The 25,979-nt window shown below is 43.7% G+C and overlaps 1 protein-coding gene across 1 annotated transcript; it reads left to right on the forward strand.

Moving 5' to 3' along the window:
* The first annotated feature begins 8,913 nt into the window (after positions 1-8,913).
* On the forward strand, positions 8,914-24,071 carry LOC148519316 (serine/threonine-protein phosphatase PGAM5, mitochondrial-like). Its single transcript, XM_088476719.1, has 6 exons — positions 8,914-9,120; positions 9,242-9,417; positions 11,155-11,280; positions 15,436-15,524; positions 16,541-16,671; positions 23,441-24,071. The coding sequence occupies exons 1-6, from the start codon at positions 8,975-8,977 to the stop codon at positions 23,586-23,588; spliced, it is 816 nt and encodes a 271-aa protein (XP_088332845.1). The 5' UTR covers positions 8,914-8,974; the 3' UTR covers positions 23,589-24,071.
* The last annotated feature ends 1,908 nt before the right edge of the window (positions 24,072-25,979 follow it).

Genomic DNA, 25,979 nt, shown 5'->3' on the forward strand with positions numbered 1-25,979 from the left:
TTAACATGCCCCTCTCATGGTGAGAATTTCTTCTTCTACCAGAAACTCTGTGTGTATATGAAAAAAGAGGGGTATGTATGATGTCAGCGTATGGTTTTTAGAGTAATAATATACATAGAAATCACTTCAACACAATATAGAGGATATGAGTTTAAGGTGTACCCCAACTCATTAAATTAGAGATGGGTATACCCCGATATTGATCTCTCAAAAGAGGGGTTCATCCAACATTGGTAAATGCACCCCCTGCAGTACCAAATGGATTTTCAAAATATAGCGGTAAGGCGTACCCCAACTCACAGGTTGAGAGATGGGTATACTCCTAAATAGGTATCTTTAAATCCAAAGTCCAATGAGCAGGTCTAAGCACACACCTGGACTTACACTTGTAAGGAAAAACAGGATATATAATGGTATCTTTGACCCAAAGAGAGACTTGAAAGTAGAACGCGTACCAGTACTCACAAAGCTCCTAGTTGTTACAAGCTCATAAAGGTATCTTTCATTTTGGGTTTCTAATAGTCTTCAACACATGGGAAAGTAACTTTTCTTCCATTAATCCAAATAATTATAGGTAAAATGAAGTTTAATTTGCAAACAAATGGTTGCATGAACACAAATGTAAATTCTTAAAAAAACATTCTCAGGGGGAAACAGCTGGGCTGTGATAGACTGAGGCAGCAATGGTGTGGAGACAATGGGGTCCGGATCCCAAATATGCAAAAAAGCTGGATAATAATGCAATCTCCCAACACCTACCTCAAGTCAGCACACAAACACAGCGATCCCCGTGAGAAGGTGACCCTCCAAGCCAACGCGTTTCGAGAATAAACTCTTTTTCAAGGCATGAGGGTACATACTGAGTCCTCAGTTTATATACACATCTCCATGTATTTTCCAAGATGGCGTCTTCTCTCCTTCCGGTCCGCAGAGCGCACAGTCATTTACCGTCTGTAACAGTAATCAGCCGCTCTTCCTCCTTATTGATGTCTTCCCACTCTCTTTCAACAACGGAGACACTGGGCATACTCGTTTATGCAGAAAACCAACTTAGGTTGACTAGGTTCCCCGGGATTTAACCGGAAGTCGTCACTTTGTCGCATGGAATTCTGGGAGATGTAGTTTTTTCTTATGTGGACGGAAATTCTTTCCAACACAGTGTTTCTTCACAGGGGGTGTAAAAACTCAGTGGCTCTGATAAAAAAATGTAGTATCAACTGAAAATAATAAAAACAATAATATAAAGATCAGCACTATATAATAGATAAATAGATGCACATATAAAATGACATATATAAAAGAAACTGCTTAGCAGTATAAACTGTTTATTAGCTGCATGCGTGCACATCTGCCCCAAATCAGATAAACCTAACTAGCGTCTTTTCCCATATCCCTAATACTTACATAATGCACACCTACACAAAAGGTTCCATAGCTATAAAGTAAAAGATCCAAGTTTTATTTATTAATTACAAATGCTGTGACATAAAGACTACTTTGGTATCTAAGGTTTAATACGTGATAAGTAAGCCGTGTTTGATATTATACTGATCTGCACTTTATCCACAGCTTTCCGGTATCATCAGTGTGAAGATCGGAACATGCGTTCGCAACCTATGGACCATAAAGACATAAAGAACCAAAATGTACTTTGTAAAACCAACAGTCTAGATTTGCATGAGGTGGGAAAACGAAGGCAACCAGCTGTTGGAGGCTGGACTGTGGCCATTTGAATCAACCTGTTAAGTGCCTTGTAACAAACGCACCGTGAAGGAGAGCCAATGGAATCGCAACAAGACCTCTCTTTTGTTCAGCTTATTTCTGGGAGGGTATAAATATGTGTGATCTGACCCTGGGTTTCTAGTCTATTCTGCTGATTGCTGATTGACGGAGGTCTCTTGCTGATGCCGGAATCTGGTCCCAGAGCGCTTGCGTATGTATGACTGTATCTTGGGTCTGTATAATTCTTTGCGCTAAATTGTACTTAGATCACAGCGTGTAACTGACTGTACTTTACTTGAATAATACTTTGTGCTTTGGAACACATGTTCAAGGTCTAAAGTCTTTATTTTACTGTATGACTGCGTACGCAAATGGCGTCAATTTTAGAGGTTTATAGGCAGGGTTTAGAAGGTATAAGTAGGTGCGCATAGAGGTTGAAATCCAGTATCCTTATTAGTCACAGTATCGGGCTACTTGGTGTGATTTGAGGATAGGTATATGTGGATACATCTGTATACAGTAATATAGATATTATGCAGCACAGTTCTTCACTAACCAATGCTACTGTATTATTACAATGCTGCAAGTTGGATCTGATGTAAAATAAAGCTGGGTACACACCATGCGATAATGCAACTGAGGGACAGTGCAATGTAACGATACATTCTGTGCGCCATACAGACGGCGCGATCCATCGTGTGACGGTGCAATGTGTCATTACATGCTGCATGTAACTGCACTGCATTGTTCATTACATCGTACTATCTGCAGTGCAGTGCAACAGATAGGACGATGCGATAAGCTACAGCTGTGAACGACGTATCGAACGTAAAAGCTGTACAATGTGTACGATGTATTATTCCGATCCGTACCGGAGCCATATATAAAATGATACATTGTATAGTGTGTAACCAGTTTTAGACATATGTACAGATGTCAGAATCCACGTTGCTTTTTGCTCAGTAGATGATGCTGCTTGGTATAGAAGCTATACTAAGTTCAGATAAAACTTGGTATAAACCATATTGTTGTTATGGGGTAATCCTTTCAACAGGGGCGTCTTAAGAAAGGAGAGAGCCCGTGTGCCGCTGAGTCATGGTTGTGCAGTAGATTCTGGCTTAGTGCCAGAATCTACTGCGCATGCGCGGGTCTCCGAGAAAATGGCACCTGGAGCGTTTTCCCGGGGACAGCAGTACTGTGCATTGTAATGCAGTCACCAGAATGCTCCTCATTGTATAGCAGACACTACAGATAGCTATTTTGCTTAAGTGGCTAACGTGTCTCAGCTGGTGGCAAGTGTGTTAAGTAGCATTAATTGCAGACTATCAAAATTCCTAACGTTTCTAGGCAACCCACAGACCCTCCTGCCAGTCACTGCAAATTTCCATTAGACAACAGTGAGCCTGATTCAGCAAGGAACGCAACTGAGATTATACACGCAATCGGCCGATTGTTGTGTTCTGAGCATGGATATGTATCGCAGTGTGTGCGCGCGCGAACACTCCACTGCGATCGGGACAGGAAGTACCATTTGGGGGAGGTGACGGGGGGTGGTCGTAGAACCCAAGCGTGCTAGTGCGTTTTAACGCCGTTGCAGGGGCGTGCGTAAATTAGACACTGCAATGCCATATGTAGCTTGGGCTTGCACTGCATGGGATGAGGTTTGCAATTTCTGAGTGAGGTCTCACCTTGTGCAAGTGTGTGAGAGGTTCAGATTGTACTCATTGTTACCGATGTTTTCGCAGACTTGCATAGTATTACGGATGTGTGTAAGGTAAGGTGGGTGTCCTTATGTTATGCTGTGACAGCATAGTGATCGCAGTGGATTAGCATATCATCGCAGTTAGACTGCGTGTGTAATTGCAGCCACGATCGCAGTTGCGATCCGTACTGAGGGCCTGATTCAGACCCGCTCGCGAGCGCTGAGCTCTAGCAAGCGGGTTGATGTTGGCCCAGTGCGCATGCGCACGAGGGCGCATGTGCGAGACCCGGATAACGACGGCCAAGCCGTCGCTCACCATCGACAGCACGCCCCCTTTGGCGGGCGTGGCTGGCCAGACAGAGGCGTTCCCGTGGGAACGCCTACCGTCTGGGGCCGGCCCCACTGACATCACAAGTGATGTCAGTGGGAGTGCTCTCGGCTCTGATAGAGCCGAAAGCACTCCAGGGCTTGCGGCAGACGAGACCCTACCACAAGGGTCTCGTTGCAAGCCCGATGGTCGCGATGGTCTTGACCATCTCGACCATCTTTTTGGCCGCTCGTTATAGCTGTGGGTGGTCACCCACAGCTATACGAGCGGCCAGGAGGCCACTCTAAAATTCAGAAGGACGGCCCTGATTCAGAGCGAGTGCTCCGGCTCTGAATCAGGCCCAGTGAGTGAATGTGCACATTGTGTTCATTGTTGTGTACTGATGTTAGTCCTTGCTTTTGTGCTTTCCTTGTTTTTCCAGTGTCTGTTTGAGTACCTATATAAGTATTTTAAATAACAGTTTTCAAGGGGAGCCATTTTTTGTTTTTCTTTTTCTGTATCTTCGTCTCTGGCTATGTTCCTCATTCTTTCATCTGAGGAACATAGCCAGAATCAAGCACCTTATTCCCTCTGAAGATCTGCCTTCAGTCATTCATGTATTTGTATCCGGCAGCACTGAGAGGATTGGGGGTTGGGTACTGATTAACTGAGACCGGGTCTGCCGCTCCCCCTTGCCCCCTCTTAGTCCTGTGAGCGGCAGCAGTGCCTAGCACACACTGCTGTGTGCTGGGTTCTAGTGAGTACAGGAAGGTTGCTGCTGCAAAGTGCAGCAGCATTCTTCTCTGCCTGCATCTGTTGGGAGCAGGAAGAGTGATCGCAAAAATCACGCCTTCCCTTCCCCCCTCGGATTTACCCCTGGCTGAGCGGCCCACGGTACCCCCCTGTACTGGCTGCCTGTAAGATGGTGAATCTAATACCCCTTTTACACCGGAGCTAAAACCCGGGTTATTGCAGGGTTAACCCGGGCAGCTCCCTGGTGTAAAAGGGGAGAGGGTTGGATCGCCGGGTCGAGTGACCCGGCAATCCAACTCAGGTAAATAGCAGGGTTTAACATGGGCGTAGCCCGTGAAACCCTGCTGTGAGAACAGCGCACTCCGGGTCATGATGACCTGGAGTGCGCTGCAAGCCGGCCGATTGGTCCGGCTTCAGTGGCGCTTGGAGATGACGTCATCTCCAAGCGTCCACTTTCACGCCGGGAAAGCCTGGTCTATGCAGACCCGACTCCGGTGTGGGCAGCGCCGACTCGGGAATATCCCGAGTCGGCGCCGGCTAAATTCCGGGTCTGATCCGGATAGGAACTCTGGCCCTGATTCAGAGCCAGACGCTCTGACAGAGCGCTCGCTGGGCTATTTTTTTTTTTGAACGGCCTCCTGACCACCCACAGCTATAGCGAGCGGGCAGGAAGATGGTTGCGATGAACAGAGCCGAAAGCACTCCCACTGACATCACTTGTGATGTCAGTGGGGCTGACCCCAGACGGTAGGCGTTCCTATGGATTTGCATACGCATCTAGCGAGCGGGTCTGAATGAGCTCCACAGTTCGAGAGGCCTCCACTCTAGAATCCTTCAAAAACAGACTTAAGACTTACCTGTTTAGTTAAATATTTCATTAGTTCCCAAAGAAATCCAACCCTTTTCTGTTAAGTTTATTTAGTATCTTGTGTTTTATAAAAGCCTGTGAAAATTTACATTTTCACTTACTTTAGTATAAATTAAGGATCAGGGCCATTCATTATAAAGGTAATGCAGCAGATATCACTAATATCTGGCCCCTATCTGGCCGGCTGTCCCCATACACTGGTATGGGGACATAGGCCCTGATTCAGACCCGGTCGCTCTGACAGAGCGCTCGCTCTGAATCAGGTTTGGGCTTTTTTTTTTTAGAACGGCCTCCTGGCCGCTCGCATAGCTGTGGGTGACCACCCACAGCTACAGGGAGCGGCCATGATGATGGTCGCGATGGTCTCAGGCTTGCGACTAGATCCTTGTGGTAGGGTCTCGTGGCCGCAAGCCCCAGAGAGCTTTCGGCTCTAACAGAGCCGGAAGCTCTCCACTGACATCACTTGTGATGTCAGTGGGGCCGCCCCCAAACGACAGGCGTTCTAATGGGAACGCCTCCGTTTGGGCAGCCACCCCACCAAAGGGGGAGAGCTATCACTCAACATCGACAGCTCGCCCCCTTTGTTGCGAGACCCGGAGCGATGGAGTGCCCGTCGCTATCCGGGTCTCGCGCATGCGCACAACGGAGCCGGCTCCGTCGTGCGCATGCGCTCTGGGCCACAATCGACCCAGTTGCGAGTGTTCAGCGCTTGCGACCGGGTCTGAATCAGGCCCATAATTCATCAAGCTCAGAAAATACAATATTTTTGGAGCTTGACTGTGGGAATACTAGCAATATTCAGATGGTGTTTGTTCCCGCACCCTGCTCCTTTCCTATGGGAAGGAGTCCCAGGTTGTGAAGAAGGATCCATTAGGATCCCTCCACCACTGATTGGCTCCTTCCACCAGGGCTTTGTGCGCCTCAGATACGGCAGTGCTAATTTTCGCAGGAGCAATGATGATTGAAATAGAATGTTAATTATCAAAGGCCGTCCGGCCTCCCATAATTGACAAAATGAGTAGACCCCTTAAAGTCTTATTGGAAGAAAAGTGCGATACAATGATTTTATTATTATTATTAATAATAAAATTTATAACATGTTACATAGAAACAATTCTCAAGGATGGAAGCCTCAGGGTTTACAACAATGGAAAGCAATGTTCATCATGACACCAGACACAAAAAGAAGAGAATCAGTATAGAAAGGTACCAGGAGTCCTTAATGCACACTCCACTAGGGTAGTATTCACCTCGTGGGCTAGGAAGGCTCAGGAGTCAGTGAAGGACATCTGTGGTAGCAGCAGCCTGGTCCTCTAAACATACATTCACAAGTCACTATGCTTTAAATATTACAGGCGCCCATTTTGGAATTGTTATTCAAGGGGCAGTTAAATAAATGGCACTTGTATAAGTATATACTTTGAAGTTGAGTCTGGTTATTATCTCTCCCTTTATTCTGCTTGGGTACATCCCAGACTAATGGAGAAGTGAATAAGAAAACAACATTTTATACTCATCGATAATTCAGTTTCTTTGAGATACTCCATGGCAGCCTATAGATTACCCCTCCTAATTGTTTTTTCCAGAAAACAAGTAAGAGGAGACCCTCAAAAAGACAAGGGGGAAGCGGAGGAGCTGGGATATATACACCAGGTGGACAGGGTCCCTTGGAAAAAGCTTCCTGTCTAAACCCAGGAAAATGGGGTACTAACTCAGAGTAATGGCTGCCATGGAGTATCTAGAAGAAATGGAATTACCGGTGAGTTTTCACATGCGTATTGTCAACTCTTGAGGGGCCTCTCAGTTAAAGATGGTGCGTGCAGTAATATGATGATAGTCGTACTGACTGTGACGTCAGTGTAGAGGAGGACGTCACAACTCAGATGATATGCCTGCAGGTTTCCTGCCACCGATGTAATGGCACAGCCATGACAGGTGACTGGGACCTTGCTCCTGCTCCCAATCCAGCCTGTAGTGTGTAGAGAGAAGCATCTCTCATTGGGGGGGATGTACTAAGGCTAAAATGTGGCCAAAACTCTGTAAACTGACATTTCTTTGGAGTTCTGGATGTATTCCCCATATGTACAAAGCTCCGGAATGTGACACTGTCCACAGCTTGGACACGTTAGGCAACGCTATGTATACTGTAGATGGCGTTGCCTAACAGAAGCCTATGGGCTACTCTTCTTAATGTTCACTGAGAGGGATCCAATCGGATTCCTCCCAGTGTCCCCTGAGGTGCACGTTGACTGCGCATGTGCTTATAAGACTCCTGGGTCATAAACCTGGAAGTCCTGTCATCTCAAAGGACAGCTCTTTTCAGAAGAGCTGTCCTTTGCATTTTTAATCGCAATAATGGGTATATACCGGCTTTATTAACTCCGGCATGTACCAGATAAGTGGTGGGATGTACCTCATCCATAATGCGATGCGTAGTACATCCCTTTGGGTGATAGCTGAGTAGAGCACTCTTCTCTTTTTAGTGCTCTACGCGTCTGTGTACCTAAAGTCGGACCTACATTCAACATTTAGTCAATTGCAGGGATACTAAACCAAGTGGAAACTGCTGTTTCTGTAAAATTTAAGGGGCGGATACATGCCTGTCTTAACAGCATTGTAGGCCCTGAACAAAGCAATGCAATGGGGCCTCTACCTCCACCTCCCTCTTCTCCAGCTCGCAATGCAGTTCCTGCTCTTCACTGCAGCTGTGATTAAAATATGGCAGCCCCCTGAGGGGGGCCCGGTAGGTTGTGCACCGCCTTTATTTTGGCTCTGTGGCTGCAGGCTGAGAGGCATATAAAGAATGCTGCCTGGCTGCTTTGATATTGTGTAATTCATCAGAGAGGCTTGGGAGCATCTTTCCCTGCCTGCCTCTCAGCCGGCTGCCATTTTCATGGATAGAGCAGCCACACACTCCATGCAGATGCCTCCCTGGCTCAGCCCGCCCCTGTTCGAAGGTCCCTAGAATCGTGGGGCCCTGGGCAGCTGCCCAGTGTGCCTATATGTTAAGATAGCCCTGGGCAGATAAGCTTGATAAATAGACCCCAAAATGTAATTCACTGTTAACAACTCTTTAAAAAAAAATTCTGTAAAAAAAAGAAAATCATTGACATTGTTAGGCTACATCACAGGCTACAGTGACAAGGAAGTATGGCTCAGGTATCGTAAAAGAGGGGTTTACAATCCTACGCAAACTCTATATATTATCAGTGTGATATTTCTGTATCACTCATTTTTTTATTACATTTTTTTTTTTAATTCAAATGTCATCATTACATATATAGTCAGGGCTAGCAACCCCGATGTCTAGCATTCAGAAAGGTAGGTACATATATGGTACTGTAAATCCAACATTCCTCTTAGTTTACACATTATTTTTTTTTTTACAATAATTTGCGTAGGAAGAAATATTATTTTCTATAACGTAAAAAGGGTTTAGGCTTAAGTTGCGTGGTATATAATATATTTTAAATAGTACACAGCTGAGCCTGAGAAGGACGAGGAGCTCGCGCCATGCCCCAGGTGTCCCGGCCGGCGGTAGTTATAAGCTGTATAAAAGCAGAGTGGAGTGTGACCAGTGGATCATGTAACAGTATAGGACACCTGAGATCGAAACAAGACGATGTCTCTCCGCAGAGTGATCGTGGCCGGGGGCGCTGCTGCCGCCGCACTTATCGCCGCTGCTGTGGGGAAGGTCGGAGATGATTCCAATACATCCGGCTCTTGGGCACCTGCCTACACCGGCCGCTGGGAGCGTAACTGGGACCGGTGAGAGCTACACTGCACGGGGCACGCTTTGTGCTCCCAGTGCTGTAACATGTTGTATTATTGCCAGTATAAAGTCTTCTCCGCTGGATGATCTGTAAGTATTTCATGACTTTTGTATTAGACGAGAGCCGATGTCTCTGATCAATCTGCGTGAGGTGGCGGGGGACACTGAGGAGGAACTGAAGCGGCAACTGAAGAAGTACAAGTCCCGGGCCAGGCGCCATATATTCCTCATCCGGCACGGCCAGTATAATATGGACGGAGAGAAGGACTCAGAGCGTGTCTTGACCCCGCTTGGTATGCTATGGCCTCATCTATCTGATCTGTTACAGGGCAGGTGATGGGTTTGGGGTGCTTTAATTCCTGTACTGGGTTATAGGGGAATGCTGGGATCTACAGGCTACCTAAAGTACACACTGATAAATATAATGGCTCATGACTGGCCAATATATTTGCCTGTCGGCCAGTGTGTACCAGCAAAGTCACAGCCGATGGCAGATATCTGTCCATTGTGCTGTGCTGATGGCAGAGGCTGTAGGGAGTGGGACCTGTGGGTGGCCAGATGGTGGGTCAATGTTAATGAACGAACATCATATGCAGATATATCTGCAGCCCAGTTGGTCTGCAGATATAGCTTTTAGGTGTGTACCCAACCTAAGTCTTCCTGCTCCTGTACACATGCAGGCTAGGTGTTCATGTATTGCACATGATTTGTGGCCATATGGCTGTTAGTAGTTCTCTTGGGAAGAGATCTCTAAACTGTTTAAATATTATTTCTTGAATTCCCTGGGTGGGATGTAGGAAGCATCTCTTCTGTGAATGTGGCCTTACCCATTGGGACTAAACATCGGGATGCATCTCATTCCAGGTGCTTAGTACATTTGGGGAATGTGGTAAAACCCCCAAATTGCAATTTAACCTTAGTACAGCCTCCCCCCCCCCCCCCCTGCTAGTTAAGTTTGTACCCAAAGTGTTTTTTGTTTTTTTTATTGGTGGTGTTTGTGGAAGGTGGATTTTTCAACTTCACTTCATTTTAGCAACTTATCAAGTTTTGCTGGGATAAGTTTTTTTTTTTTTTTTTGTTCACGAAAAAAAGCTCCTAAATACTATTCTGCATCACTTATAGAAAAACACTACTTAACAGCTATTGAGCCAGTTTAAAATCACCAAATACCTTCAGCAAGCCAAATCGGGGGGGATACATAGCTCACCCCCATGCCAGCATCTTTTGGGGGGTGTAAGGCTGATTTCCCCAAAAATGACAGTACTTTCCGCCTGTTTCAGTTTCGCCGGGTCCTGTTTTTGCATACTTCCATGTTGAATACGGGGTAAAGCGGGGACGGCCGCAATACTTCGCAGCCCCAGACTTTCCGCCTACTTCGCCTGTTCTGCAGGCAGAAAAGTGTCTTGGCTCATATTGAATACGGCTCTGTCCCCAAAACAGTATGCCCTGGATGCATTAAGGAGGGACCGCAGCAGGTATCCATTCCCGCAGGCAGCCTCATCCCCCATAGGTTTCTATGGGAGATGCAATGCTGCCAGATTTACCAATATCTAGAATGTGATGCATTCCTGATATTGGCCCCTGCAGCTAACTCCACCTGAAGATGGTGTTAGCCACTGTAGTCTATGGACTGCACACAGCATAATTAGCCAGCAAAGGGTTCCTCTGGAACCCTGGTAATGGCCAAAGCACATGTACAGTCAGTGTGACTGCCCATGCGCGGCAGCTCTCCGGCACATCGCAGGGAAGGGCTTCTTTTGGAGCCCCTGTCCCTGCATGTGCCGAGAAATAAATTTCAGCGCTATGATCGCATCTTACAATGTGATCATGGGCAGTACTGGCATGCTCAGATCGCATTGCAAGTGCAAACATTAATAAATGGGGCCAATACCATAGAATGCATTGGTTATTTTATTGTCCTCCAGGCTTTTTACACCTTCATTCTTTGTCTTAACAGAAACTTGTTCTAACCATTGTCATCCAGTCAGATCACAATTACTTGTAAGGTATGCTTTTCTCCTATACTGCAGGTCGTGACCAGGCAGACTTCACTGGCCAGCGTCTGGCAAGTTTAGGCTACAATTACAGTAAAATGGTATACTCCACTCTAACCCGAGCTAAAGAGACCTCCGAAATAATTGGAAAATACCTGCACGGTGAGTCTTCTACTGTAAACTACTCTACTGATCAGCCGTGAGGTGTCCAGGTGCTGTCTTATGTTCTGCACACCATGATTACTTTTTAAAACTAGCTTTGGCAATTCTGCCACTGATCTAGTTTCTTGCCTACAGACATTTGTATATGGAAGTGTCTGTCCTTACACACTGAAGTGCTGGTCAATGTTTCCCGTCTGAAAGTACTTGCTTGGGAAGCCTGAATCTGCAAGCATGTGAGGTATTACAGATGGGCCTATACAGACATGGATTTAACAGTATCTTCCTTTTTTTTTTTTTTTTTTTTTTTGACTACTGATTAAGTGTGTGTGTGTACTGGTGGCCAAAATTGCAGACACATTTTGAAACTTTAATGTTGTTAAACTTTGAATGCTTATAAAAACTTTCACTTCATGCAGTGCAATGATTCATATATCAAATTAAAGGAAATTAATGCTGAATTCAACACAATAAACAGAGGTCAAATATTTGCATTACAAGGGAAGTTATGCTAATTTCAGTCAAAGAAGCACAGATGTGAGATTCAAGAAGCAGATTGTAGTAACGGCTACTACCAGCCAATCTGAATCATCGTTCTGAGGACTCAGCTGTCTGAGTAGGTGCAAGGTCATGTTCAAAGGTGGGAAAGGTCAGTTTGGCTGTTTCACTTTGCAGAATAAAGTTGGTTACTGAAGTGCAATTACGGTTGGATGTTTGTGTATAGTTTAGTGCTATTGACTGTTGTGTTTTTTTTTTTTTTTTTTTTTTTTTTTTTTTTTTTTACAATGTCGTCCAGGCAAAGTGGTGACTGGTCACCCAGGAAGAGATCCAGGAAAATGCTATTTCGTATGCAGCAATTGCTAGAGGTTGGTGGGAATGTGACTACATCAGGAGTACAAAAGTTTTGTTTACGCTATTAGGAACCACAATCTATACAAAACCAAGGAAATACGGCACAACAGCTGTTGATGGGAGAATAAAACTAACTTGCGTCAGACAGATGGATGTCATCTGCGGCCATTAGCAGTGAACTGAGTGCAACTGGTGGTTTTGTCTGTACAAGAACGGTACGGAGGTTGGCCTAAACTGTAGGATTCCCCGAAAAAGCAATCGCTGAATAAAAAGCAGCGGCAGAAACTAATACAGTGGGCAAAAGAACACATTGCATGGACAGGTCAGTGGAAACAAGTGATATGGAGTGACTAAACTAATATCGATATTTGGTAGTAAATATGTGAGACGTCTCATCGGGGAAGAGGTACATCCAGATTGCTTTCAAGCAACAAAGAATCCTACAAGTGTTATGATCTGGGCATGTATGACAGCAGATGCTGTAGGCCGCCGTTATGTCATAGATGGCACACAGAACAGTACATTGACACAATCCTACAACCAAAACTTCTTCCTTCTATCGGGGATCTTTTTCCAGATAATGCCCCACTTTTTTTCTCCAGCAGGATTTAGCTCCCTGCCACACTGCACGGATATGCAAACAGTGGTTCACGGAGAATGACATGGGTGCTGGGATAGCCTGGAAACAGCCCAGACCTGAACCTCATAGAACATCCGTTTGGGAAAAACTAGTACATCTGAGGCGTCCATCCAATAAAAGACAATTCATTGAGGCTATAATTGTCTCATGGCACCACATAATAAAGAAGGAAGAGCTTCAAACATAGGTTGGCTTAATGCCACGTCACTGTGCTGCTGTCTTGAAAAATAAAGGATACAAAACTAAATACTGATAGGACAGTAACATCATAACTACACAGGGATTTTCACTAAGTAGTTTCACTGCATAACTTTCCTTGTAATGCAAATATTTGACCTGTTTATTGTGTTGAAATCAGCATTAAATTTCCTTTCATTTGATATATGAATCAATGACATGTAACGTGGGTTTTTTTTTTTTTCTTATAAGCGTTCAAAGTTGAAAAACATTCAAATTTCAAAGTGTCCAATTTTGGCTGTGTGGCCAAAAAAAGAGTAAATAAACACTAATATCCCTTTCAGTGATTGATATACAAATTTATATAAACAGTATCAGTGTAATGCACTCCTTGAGTTTTAAGTCCCAGATCTAACAAGATGAATGGTGGCTAACCATCATATATAGTAAAAATAGTGTACACTGGGGTTGAAAGTGAGCGACCAAGGTGCTTAATACACAGTAAAACAATACCTAAAGTGCTAAGTCTTTTGAAAATAAATAATAAATTATGATAAAATACAATAAATTGATGAATAATACCTTATTATCTCAAAGTGCTTAGTGATTGAATAATATATCCAGGACAGTGCTTCTATTAAAATATATATTTAATCCATAGAAATCATTTAAAAATTCCAAATCCCATAAAGGAGAAAAAAATACATAGGTCATAAAAAATAAATACTTAAATAGAGGATACATGTCAATATGCTTAAGTATCTTTATTATTATTTTTTATGACCTCTATGTATTTTTTCTCCTTTGTTATGTGATTTGGAATTTTAAAATGATTTATATGGCTTAAATATAATTTTAATAAGTGCACTGTCCTGGATATATTAATCACTAAGCACTTTATGTGTGATAATAAGGTATTACTCATCCATTTATTGTATTTTATCATTTATTAATTTTATTTTCAAGTACTTGGCACTTTAGGTATTTTGTGTTTTACTGTCTATTAAGCACCTTGGTTGCTCACTTTCAACGTGTGTGTGTGTATAATTAGTTCACCAAATGGGCAGCACCCCCTCAATTTTCAACAAGTGTTGGGTGCAGGGTTACTATGTACAACATGCAGATAGGCAGCACACTGATCAATGACATCCACACACTGCTTAAGGATTGGGTAATGCGCACTGATATTACTGCATTAAGGGGTATACAGAGTAGTGGATCTAATTTTTTATCATTAAAACCGGGCTGCTATAGATGTTTGCATATATATGCAAGGAATACAATTTAAACAAGTATGTACTTTAGACATCCACATAGTGGAGCAAAACTTGACATTTGACATACTTGCCTGCCTCACTAAATATGTAGTATACCTCATAACCTGTACTATTTGCGAGAGAATGGCATTACATCAATCTATGATTAAGGCTGCATTGGCAAACAGAGGTAGTGATCAACCTGTAGCAAGGCACTATTTTAACGCCGGTCATGGGCTCTCCTTTTAAATTTATATTAATTGATCATGTTCCTGAAACAATTCGTTGTGGCAACAGAGCTGGGAGGCTATTAAAATGTGAAACACGTTGGATTCACCAACTAGGGACTTTATCCCCACGTGGCCTCAATGAGAATATGGGGCTACATTGCTTTGTATAAATGTGAGAGCAGTGTATTTAATGTAGGGGCATTATGTATGTCTTAAGTTCTTTATGGCCATATCTGTCCACTTGATCGATTGATTTATAATTAAGTGTAACAAGCTAAGTAGTTTGTCAATATGGCCTTCTGGTAGATTTACATCTATATATGGTTTGACTCCAGGTTGTGTTTGAGGTATTTTTATGCGTTGTGTATTGTATTGCCGGCACGTTCTTGTTTGCACTTAGAGCAGTTGCCTTGGTAACGGGTGATTGAGGATGACATTACTAAGTGTGCGACTTCCTGTTTCCCCCGGCGCTGCATGCAGTGATGGTGACTGGTATTTAAGGTGAATGTTTTGTATTTGTTACTATCCTGATGACTAGGTATTAAAGAAATCTTGACATGTTGAATCTTTAAATCCAGCAGTGTGGATGTCATTGATTGGCATGCTGCCTATCTGTGTGTAATAAATATATAACTTTTTCATTATTTTTTTTTTTAAGAAAGACACTTATCAAAATAGATTATCTGGGCAAATTACTGACTTTTTGTATTTATTTCTGATGACAAAGAGGGATGAGGGGGGGAGGACGACTATGCACAAATTCCTCTAACCTTTTCTCTAATGCCAAATGCCTGTCTAATATAGCTGCATTTCCCAAAAAGCCAAGGAAACTTGTTGTGGGGAGAGCATTATTAGTTTTTTGTTCCTGATGTGCAAGACTTGTGAAAGCAGTCAAATATAACTTATACTTTGTAAAGTGTTATCCATTCTTCTAAATGCGCTGCCTGACATGTTCTATGTTTAACTTGGTTAGACCTCTGGTTTAATACTACTTTTCTGACAGATGTGGCCACATCTAGCTCTGACTTGCTGCAGGAAGGTGCTCCCATCAGACCAGATCCTCCAGAGGCTCACTGGAAGCCAGACTTTATGGTGAGTTATTTAACTGTCCCAGTTGAAGATCCCAACTGTAAAGGCTAAACTCCACATGTCCTATATGTAGTTCTCCATGAAGGGTGGAAGTCTTTTAGTTCAAACAAAGCAGCCGCTATTCCCTTCCACTAGTATTCATTTTTATCTGAAGTGGACTGGGAATGTTAACACCAAGGTGGCTTCAAACAGGACTACACTGTTGCAGTATTTCCCGTGCATGTAGGCTCTGTTTCTGCTACATGGGTTCTTGAACTTGTCGCCAGGTTACTCTGGCTTCTTACTTTATCAACAAAATGCCTTATGTCAGTGTTTACCCACAAAGGCACACAATCTACTACACTTAACTGACTGGTTGACTTGGTGATAGTAATGGTTTAGCATATGTTATATCTACTAAGCCAGGGGTATTTAACAGTTGTCCCTCCAGGTGTTGTAGAACTACACATCTCAGCATGACCTAATGGTGAAACTCAGTGAATGCTGGAGGGTCTCCTATTGACAACCCATCTACTAGGCCTTAAATGTAATCTCACAGGCAACTATTGTACTGACCATTCTGTTATAGTTCACCATCTACACTATAACAAATGGCAGGTGATCTTCATATCAGTCCTCAGATATAACCTCTTTAAAAGTAAAGTGTTTTTTTTTTTATACATTTTGTCTTTAAAAAAAATAGTTAGTTTTGTACTAGGTGAACTGGGTCTAATTTGAGCTCTTAATTTTTTTTTTTAAAGAAAAAAATAGCTGTTAAACCCTTCTTGACATCGCATTGCCTTAGCCCACTTACTCTTATGTGTCTGTTCAGAATTCAAACTGGTTCTGTTCAGGTGCAACAAATGTGACCTAATGTGTAACTTGCACAAAGGATGGAGGTGCTGGGAACCTTTGTTCTAACCTGCATACTTCAGTGTATGACCAGATGGATGGGCATATCTTAAGTGACCATGTTTTGAATTTACTCTAAAGTTGTGTCCTCACCATGCCTCAAGTCATTATGTAATCTGTTTCTTCAGTACTATGAGGATGGCCCACGTATTGAGGCAGCATTCCGGGAATACATTCACCGTGCAGATCATCTCCAAAAAGAGGATGTCTATGAGATAATTGTCTGTCATGAAAATGTCATACGATATATTGTATGCAGGTAATTATAACATGAATTTACTTTCTATTGTATTAGGAGTTCCCCTTGGTTATACTACAAATAGTATGTAAGACCTTAAGGTTGTATGGAGCATAAAACTGGCTCCCCCCCCCCCCCCCCCCCCAAGCTAGGTCCTAGCTTGGTTAGGTCTAACTTTCTTATTTCGATGTTTGCTAGTGCTTGTTGCCAGGAACTAAGCACCCAGAGTTGGGAGTTGGATAGAATTAGAGGTTTGTGTAGCCTGTATTCCACTCTAAAGACTGCCCCTGGGAGAGTCACCAAATTATAGTCCCTGGGTCCCTCTCTATACCACACACATCTGAGGGGGCCACTGGCAAAAGAAAAGGTAAGCTTTAGACATTTTGATGTCCTACTGGAGGACCAGACTGGGATTACAGAGCAGCAACATGCTGCCACCTTTTGTGGGCTAGAGGCTTGTGGAACTCCCAGGATGCTGCGCATCCAGGTGCAATGCCGGTGATGTTGTCAGTATGTGCAGCAGTATCATTAAGTCTCTGGATGAAGTCAGGCGTCCTGAATGAAGCCAAACACCGGCTGCGTCCCTGGCAACACCTCCCCCAGGTATTTAAGTGTCCACACTGCTTCAGAGCCACACTAACTGGAAGCTGGTGGAGTTATGCTTGGAGGAGACTCTCTGCACATTACATGGGGTGACTGTATATTAACCTTGTGTTCTATGTTGGGTTTATAAATGTATATTTTCTAAGCAGTAACATTACAGGGGTATACTAAAGATTATTTGTTTGCCTTTGTTGTTTTGCAAGTGAATGTGGACTTCAACGAGTTCGGTGAATTAGCCACTGGATTAGACTTTTCTCTCGGTGTGGACAAGCCAGATGAGGGTTCCAAATAACAGGGACCAGTCTTTTTAGTTTAAAAAAAATAGTGAGAACTTGCCAAAAGGTACAAACCCAGGGTTGCTCTGTACTGGCTGTTCACAGTGAAATTCACTACTGGGAGGTTCAACTGAACAGTTGGTGAAGCCTGATTGGGCCAGGTCTATGGCTGAGGCCATAGGTGAATTACATCACTCGGGCAAATTGATACCCTGTGCTCTAGCTCCTACTTTGTCCGAGCCCAGATGGTCCCCAGATATGGGACGATGTCTTGCTCTGATGGCAACGTCCCTAAATAAAATGGTAACTTCTGCTGGGGCCTCAGCTGCTAAGATGTTCAGGCCATTCCTCAGTGGAATTTCCTGCAGAAGAGGCTTCAGCTACCTCTCCCCAGGAAGAAGGGGAGTTGGATTATGACTGGGAAGACTCCTAAAACTGGGAGGGTGACTCCCATTCTGGTTCAGAAGTTTCTATGTTAATAGATGCGGTCAGGGAGACTTTGCATCTACAGGAGACTGCTATTCAAGAGACCAGTTCAGTTTCTCTCTTTGAGCAGTATCCAATTAGCCCTGAACCATGTTCAGGCAGTAATTGATCCCCCTCGATCGGCAAAAAAAAGGGATATTCCGCCAATTATCCCCGATTCTCAAATTATTATTTTTTTCTTCACCCTATTCTATTTCAGTCTAAATTATAGGATAGTTCTCCTGATAACACATAGGAGCCACAATAAGCTCGCAGACCTGTGTTCAGCTTTTTTTTTTTTTTTGGCTGCCCCTATAAGTGCCAACTGCAGGGCAAATTGGATAGCCCTGGGTGAGGTAATTAGCCGTAGTAATTTACTGATTAATTGGATACCCCCTTTAAACGTAAGCAGAAACGTGTATCTGTTTTCCCAGACTTTTCACATTTTCAGGAAATATTAAAAGAAGCCTGGTTTAAAACCTGATTTAAATTTTCATGTTCTGAAAAATTTAAGTATCTTTATGCTTCTTCAGAAGAGGATACCAAGCTTTGGGAAAATCCACCCATGGTGGATGCTCTTATTGCTTGGTTGGTCAGGAATACTGTTGCCACAACAGTCTAGCTCCTAAAGATCCTATGGATAGGAAGAATGAGGCTGTACTTAAATCTATGTTCACTTTGTCAGGAGTCTCATTGCGCCCAGTTCTAGCCAGTGCCTGGGTGACTAAGGCAATCGATCCCTGGATGAACCAGATTACTGGATTTCAATCAGGATTTTTCTGAAGTTTTTTTTTTTTAGCTGATAAGGTTTTGAAAGCTCTAACCTATATAGATGATGCTTTAATAAATTCTATTCAGTCTCATATTTCGGCTTTGGCCATTTCCGCCAGGTGTTCGCTTAAATGTGGAAGGCAGAGTGCAAGCATGCTTTAGAAGCATTGCCTTTTGAAGGAGGTGTTTTGTTTGGTCCAGAATTATCAAAATTTTTCAGGTCACAGGAGGAAAAAGTTCTTACCTTCCTGTAACACCCAAATCCCTAGGTTTCAGACTTGAGGCAGGGGAAGTTTTCAGGCCTACCGGGGTGTAGCTAGATGGACCTTCAGGGGGCGTGCTGTCCCTGGCACCAGTCTCCCTGCTGCTAAGCCAGCAGGTCAAGCCACATGACTGTCACAGGACTGGGACCTGTCCTCTGGTGGGAGGCTGCTTACTCAAATCCCAGGAAACTTTGATTCAATCCAATCTGGACTTTTGGGTAAGTCAACTAGTAACCAGGGGTTACATTTTAGATTATGGAGAGTCCTGTTCAAGAGATTCTTTTCCACTCTTCTCCCTGTGGATGTTTGCAGAAAGGGGCTCTAATGCAGGCAATTTCTATGCTTTCCGATTTCAGGATTAATTATTCCTGTTCCAGTACTACAGCAAGGCCTGGGGTTCTACTCCAATCTTTTCTTGGTAGGCAAACCAGACTGGTTGTTTTGTCCCATTCTCCACCTCAGGGGTGGTTAAATGCTTATCTCCATTTGGAAAAATTCAAGATGGAGTCTATAAGGTCAGTCATTTGTTCCATGGAGGAAGAGGAATTTCTGGCTTCCATAGATATCAAAGATGCCTACCTCTATATTCCTTTATGGAGGGGGTCAACATTTTCAGTTCCAGGCTCTGCCATTTGGTTTGGCCACCGCTCCGAGTCTTTGCAAAGGTTATGGCACACATGATCTCCCTACTCGGGCCAACACATTTATCCCCCCCAGTCCTATCGGGACAATTTGTCCCTATAGCCCTATTGCAACAACCTCTTCAGGTTACCTTATGCATTCATCAGAAATTTGGCAGGATCAATTTTCCCCCCAAAAATGAATTGAATCTCAGAGGATGGTATTTTTGGGTCTTCTATTCGACAACCAGTATCGGGGTTTCTTCCGCAGGCAATCCAAAATAAGGACCATTTTAGAGGTCTCATATCTCAATCCTCAGGGATATGCAGCTGCAGGGAAAAATGGTGGTTTCATTTGAAGCCATTCCTTTTGCCAGATTTAATGCCCGACCACTGCAAAACCAATTAATCGATGGGTGAAGCCAGACCCTCAATTAAACAGGCAGATGTTCAGTTTCTCTGCAGACCTGTCAGTATCTTCTATGGTGGCTACAAGATGCAAATCTGACCCGGGGTTGCCAATTGTCAGTAATTGGACCATTGTCACCACAGATGCCATCCTAACAGGTTGGGGGGCGGTGCACTTACAGGGTCTTTGGTCCATCTAGAAAGCCTCTTTCCATCCTTATAATGGAATTAAGGACTATTTGGTATGCATTGGTCCAGGCTCAATCCTATCTAAGGAGACTAACAGTGAAAATCCAATCAAACAAATCCATGGTGGTTGCTTATATAAAAGCAGGGTGGCACACGCAGCTGGCAAGCAGTGAGGGAGGTTTCTCTTCCTTCCTTGGGCAGAAAATTGGGTTCCAGCAATTTACATTTCAGGGGCGGACAACTTGGAGGCGGACTTAAGTCGCCACAGTGTGCATCCAGGGGAATGGGCATTACACCAGGGCGTGTTTGTCTGGAGATGCCCATCTGGCAACTATTTCCACAAAGATCTAATGGCTTCTCATATCAACAAGAAACTTCCAAGGTACAGATCTCATTCTCTGGATTCTCGGGCATTTCTGGTGGATTGCATGACAGCATCTTGGGTGGTCATCTGGGATACATCTTTCCTTCCCTGGTAATGTTACCAAAGTTAATTCAGTGGTTTCAATTTGTGGCATGGCCAGTCATTTGGTAGCTCCAGACTGGCCGCCATCATTTGTACAATTCTTCGGAACATGCTGACTGATGTTCCGTATCGTCTGCCCCTGCATCCAGATCTGTTACTTCAGGCTCCATGTCATCACCCCAATTTGCTTTGAGGGCATGGTTCTTGAATCCAATATCTTGAGGGCCAAAGGGTTTTCAGAATCTTGTGAGAACCATGATACAGACTCTCAAACAAGTCACTTCCCAGATTTATCTGATATGGAAGATATACATTTCTTGGTGTGAATGAAACCAAAACTAAAAGGTTAGTCTCATCTCTTGTCCTTTCTGCAAGAGGTGTTGGTTAAGGGTCTTTAGCTTGTCCTCTCAAGGGGCAGAAATTTCTGCCCTATCGATCCTGTTTCAGAGGAAATTGGCCACCATTCCTGAAGTTCAAACTTTCTTGCAGGGGGTTCTTCACATACAGCCTCATGTCCTGCTGGTTCCTCCTTGGGACTTGAATTTAGTTTTGGAGGCACTTCAAAAGGCACAGTTTCAGCCTTTGGAATCTGTAGAATTGCAATCTCACTTTGAAGGTTGTCTTATGGCCATTGCTTTGGCCAGAAGCGTATCTGAGTTAGCGGCTCTTTTTGTAAACCTCTGCTTTTATTTTTCATGAGGATATGGTAGTGTTACTCACTAAACCTTCCTTTATTCTGGAGGTGGTATTGGCTTTCCACATTAACCAGGATATTGTCCTTCCAGCTTTTTGCCAGGATTCAGTGACTAAAGTTTCTTCCTTAGCACTGGTGGATGTGGTAAATGCATTTACTTGTAGAGTACTGCGTCTGAGGTGTACAGATTCCCTGTTTGTATTGATTGATGCACCAAAAAGAGGCTGGCCAGCCTCAAAAGGATCTTTCGCTAGCTGGTTAACTTCTGCCATTCGGCAGGCATATATGTCCTCAAATGTGACTGCTCCGGCCTCAATTTGGGCCCTCTTTATTCGTGCTGTTGGGGCTTCTTGGGCTGTGCGGCATGATGCCTCGGTTGAGCAGCTGTGCAAAGCAGCTACCTGGTCTTCCATACACACTTCTACAAAATGTAACCACTTCCATACATTTGGATCAAGGGACGCCAGTGTTGGGTGGAAAATTCTTAGAGCGGTTGGTTCCCCCTTAATTGGCTTGCTTTTGTATATCCCAGAAATAATGGCATCCCCCAGATGGATGGAAAAAGGCAACTTGAATTTTACTTGCCAGAATTCTATTCCTTTTAGTCCATCTAGGGGATGCCAGGATCCCTCCCTTGTTTGGATTCATACTAGTTACCTTTCTGGTTTCTCATTTCTTCTGTGGGTCTTTCTGTCTTTGTTAAATAGACTGAGGTTATGGTTGGAGGGGTTATATCGGGAGTGGTAGCCAGTTTTAATTGGTTAGTGCCCGACTCCACACCTCACTATGCCTAACCCAGAAGTAATGGCATCCCCCAGATGGACTCAAAAGGAAGAGATTTTACGGTGAGTATATTTTCTTAAACTCTATGCGAACTACTGAGTTTATGTACTAAAAGACCAACTAATAACTGAAATTGCCAAAATGACAAATTATGCTGTATGCTAAGGGTAAAACACCATTGGGGCTGCCAACATTTGAAGGTTCTCTTTTATGCTGTATTCATTTGTCAATTTAAGGTGAGTAGTAGTGATAACTGTTGAAGTACCATGTCTTCTGTATCTGTAACAGGAAATTTTGCTATATCAGAGCTTTATGTAAATGCAGGGTAGAAAATCCTGTTAATTTGTGGGAGACTGGACTTTCATGACAAGCATAGCTAATGGATCCAGTAGTTGCTATGTAATAACTATTGGATCCAAATTGCATGTGATCAGTACAGGGTGTGGTGTACACTATTCCTCTGCACACATGTTCTTTAATACTTTCCTCTGTAGTCCTGCAGTGGCAGCACTGGGAAATATGGGTGAGGCTGCCATTTATTTATTTTTTTTTCCTGGTGGTCTGCACATGTGCAGTAGATGACACTGCACCAGAGTATACTTGCTTGTGCCACCAGCTGGAGAGGGGGGGGGGGGGGGGGGGGGGGGGGGGAGGAAGCGAGAAGCAGACAGACGGCACATGCATCCCTCCTCACTTAATACGTCCCTGCATGTGATCTGTTAGTGCTTATTAAGACTCCAGTAGGTCTTGTTTTTACATCAGCCCTGAGATGTAGTAATGAGTAGTTTTAGGATCAATAAATTGCTTATCAGTGTCTTTATGCTCCTACATGGCGTAGCACAAATTGCCTTAATTTAAGAAATAAAGGAAACATTTCACTTTGGGGTAATTCCACTCAGACTATGCCTAATATAATTATGCTGGGTATTAAAATCAATTCTCAGAATTGCACCAGTTACCAATAGCACATGAAAACCAGGCCAGCAATGTACAGAATGAAGTCCACTGACTTTCTGCCCTGTGGTACACAACTTGGCAAACTGTCCTTGGACACCCACCTAAGAGCAAGTGTCTAGGACCACACTAACAACTCTACAAATTAAAAATCCATAAGCCGGTTTCCTATACCTATTGCTGTATGAAAGGCCCCTCTGAGACTTCTATGACCTGTCACCAGCGTTTCAAGTGTTGGACTTTTTTTTTTCATTTTGTATTTTAACATGTGACTAAGGTATCTAACTTCTGTGTCCTAGGGCTCTACAAGTGCCCCCAGAAGCCTGGCTACGCATGTCTCTTCACCATGGCAGTATCACTGAACTTCTGATCCACCACAATGGCAATGTGAGCCTCAAGATGCTTGGTGATGCTGGATACATGCCTGTTACATACCTCAGCAGATAAAGGAGTTCATGTTGATGAATTAGATAATCAAAATTGTTTATAAACCTCTCCAGTCTGCATTAACCTATCCTAGTACTGTAATAGCAAGGTGTCAGCCAGTGTAAACAGGAATCTAACGTTGTAAAGCAACTGTTGTGTTGGGGCATTCATTGCAGTGTCACTGGGTGGAATGTATTGTATAACACTTTTCCATTTGGATGGAACCTAATCTTATGTATTTATATATTCAGTATATTTATTGCAACACAAGTGGTATAGTGAGTATGGAATTACTCCTATATTGTATGCATATGTGTGATATGATATGGATGCTTTATGGGTAAATGTCTGGTCAAATTATGCACTTTAACATGCACCTGAAACCATTTTCTGCTTGTTATGAATACCTCATGTGAAACCATATACTTGTCTGATAAATTGTACTTGATACTTAGTATGATTCAAAGTGTTCTACACTAAATATATGCATTACAAAACAAATAATTGTGGGTTTTTTTTTTACTTCTATTAATGCCATTATTTGGACCCTGTCACCTTAAATCTTTTAGATGCCCAAAATGACTGGTTCCAGGGATAAAGGCCATTTTGAGCTGCTTCATACAGCATGCCTACCATGTCTTCTCCCAGCTCTCTGAAACTGTTACTTATTTTAGGGGTTGGAGGAGTTTTGCAAATTTAATAACTGATCACATGTACATAAGTATTCAAACTTTGCTCAATACTTTGATGCACCTTTTGTCAGCAATTACACACTCGTCTTTTTGAATATGATGTCACAAGTTTGGCACTCCTATCTTTGGGAAGTTTTGCCCATTCCTCTTTGCAGCGCCATCAGGTTGGATGGAAAGTGTCTATGCACAGCTATTTTCAGATCTCTCCAGAGACTTTCAATTGGATTAAAGTCTGGGCCACTCAAGGACACTCAGAGTTGTCCTGAAGCAATCAGTATGAAATACCGCTGGCCGCATCTTCGATTCCTGGCAGCGCCTGGCTGGCAGATGAGCAGAGCCCGGCAATGGAAGCCCGACTGCGCTGGAAATCCTGATCGACCCTAGGTAAGTATAAACTAACCAATTTTTTTTTTTCCCCCTAACCCTCCTTAGGATTCCTAATCCCCCCCCCCCCCCTCTACATGCCTCCTGGCGTCAGGGCAATGTCAGGCGTCTACATCTAGACACCTGGCATTTCACCCTCGCCGGGATATGACAGTCGGGAAGCCGACTGCCAGTATCCCGATTGTATACTGTCATGAAGCCACTCCCTTCATATCTTGGCTGTGTGCTTAGGGTCGTTGTCCTGCTGAAAGATGAACAGTTTCCCCAGTCTGAGGTGAAGAGTGCTCTGGAGAAGGTTTTCGTCCTGGATGTCTCTGTACATTGCTGCATTCATCTTTCCCTCTATCCTGACTAGTCTCCCAGTTCCTGCTGCTGAAAAGCATCCCCACAGCATGATGCTGCCACCATCATGATTCACTGTAGGGATGGTATTGGCCTGGTGATGAGGGGTGCCTAGTTTCCTCCAAACATCATGCCTGGCATTCGCACCAAAGAGTTTAATCTTTGTCTCCCATGGTCAGTCCTTCAGGTGCAAATTGGCAAACTCCAGGTGGGCTGCCATGTGCTTTTTACTAAGGAGTGGCTTCTGTCTGGCCACTCTACCATACAGGCCTGATTGGTGGATTGCTGCAGAGATGGTTGTCCTTCTGGAAGGTCCTCTCCACAGAGGAATGCTGTAGCTGACCGACCATTGGGTTCTTGGTCACCTCTCTGACTAGGGCCCTTCTCCCCGATTGCTCAGTTTAGACGGCCAGCCAACTCTAGGAAGACTCCTGGTGGCTTTGAACTTCCATTTATGGATGATGGAGGCCATTGTGCTCATTGGGACCTTCAAAGCAGCAGATATTTTTCTGTACCCTTCCCCAGATTTGTGCCTCTAGACAATCCTGTCTGAGGTCTACAGACAATTCCTTGGACTTCATGCTTGGTTTGTGCTGACATGCTCTGTCAAGTGTGGGACCTTTTATATAGACAGGTGTATGCCTTTCAAAATCATGTCGGGTCAACTGATTTTACCACAGGTGGATTCCAATAAAGCTGTAGGAACATCTCAAGGATGATCAGTGGAAACAGGATGCACCTGAGCTCAATTTTGAGCTTCATGGCAAAGGCTGTGAATACTCATGTAGTAAATTGAGGACAAAAATTAATTTGTTCTATTTTGGAATAAGGCTGTAGCATCACAAAATGGGGAAAAATGAAGTGTTGTGAACACTTTCCAGATGCACTGTACAACCTGTACTGTTAGGATACCTTTTGGCAGAGTTTAAGAATCATTGTGCTGCACTATGGAAGGTGCCAGTGGACTTGGTTACTATATTTGTGTAATTTTCCC

The sequence above is a fragment of the Taudactylus pleione genome, unplaced genomic scaffold, assembly GCF_031769625.1.
Source record: "Taudactylus pleione unplaced genomic scaffold, aTauple2 ptg000191l, whole genome shotgun sequence".
NCBI lineage: Eukaryota > Metazoa > Chordata > Amphibia > Anura > Myobatrachidae > Taudactylus > Taudactylus pleione.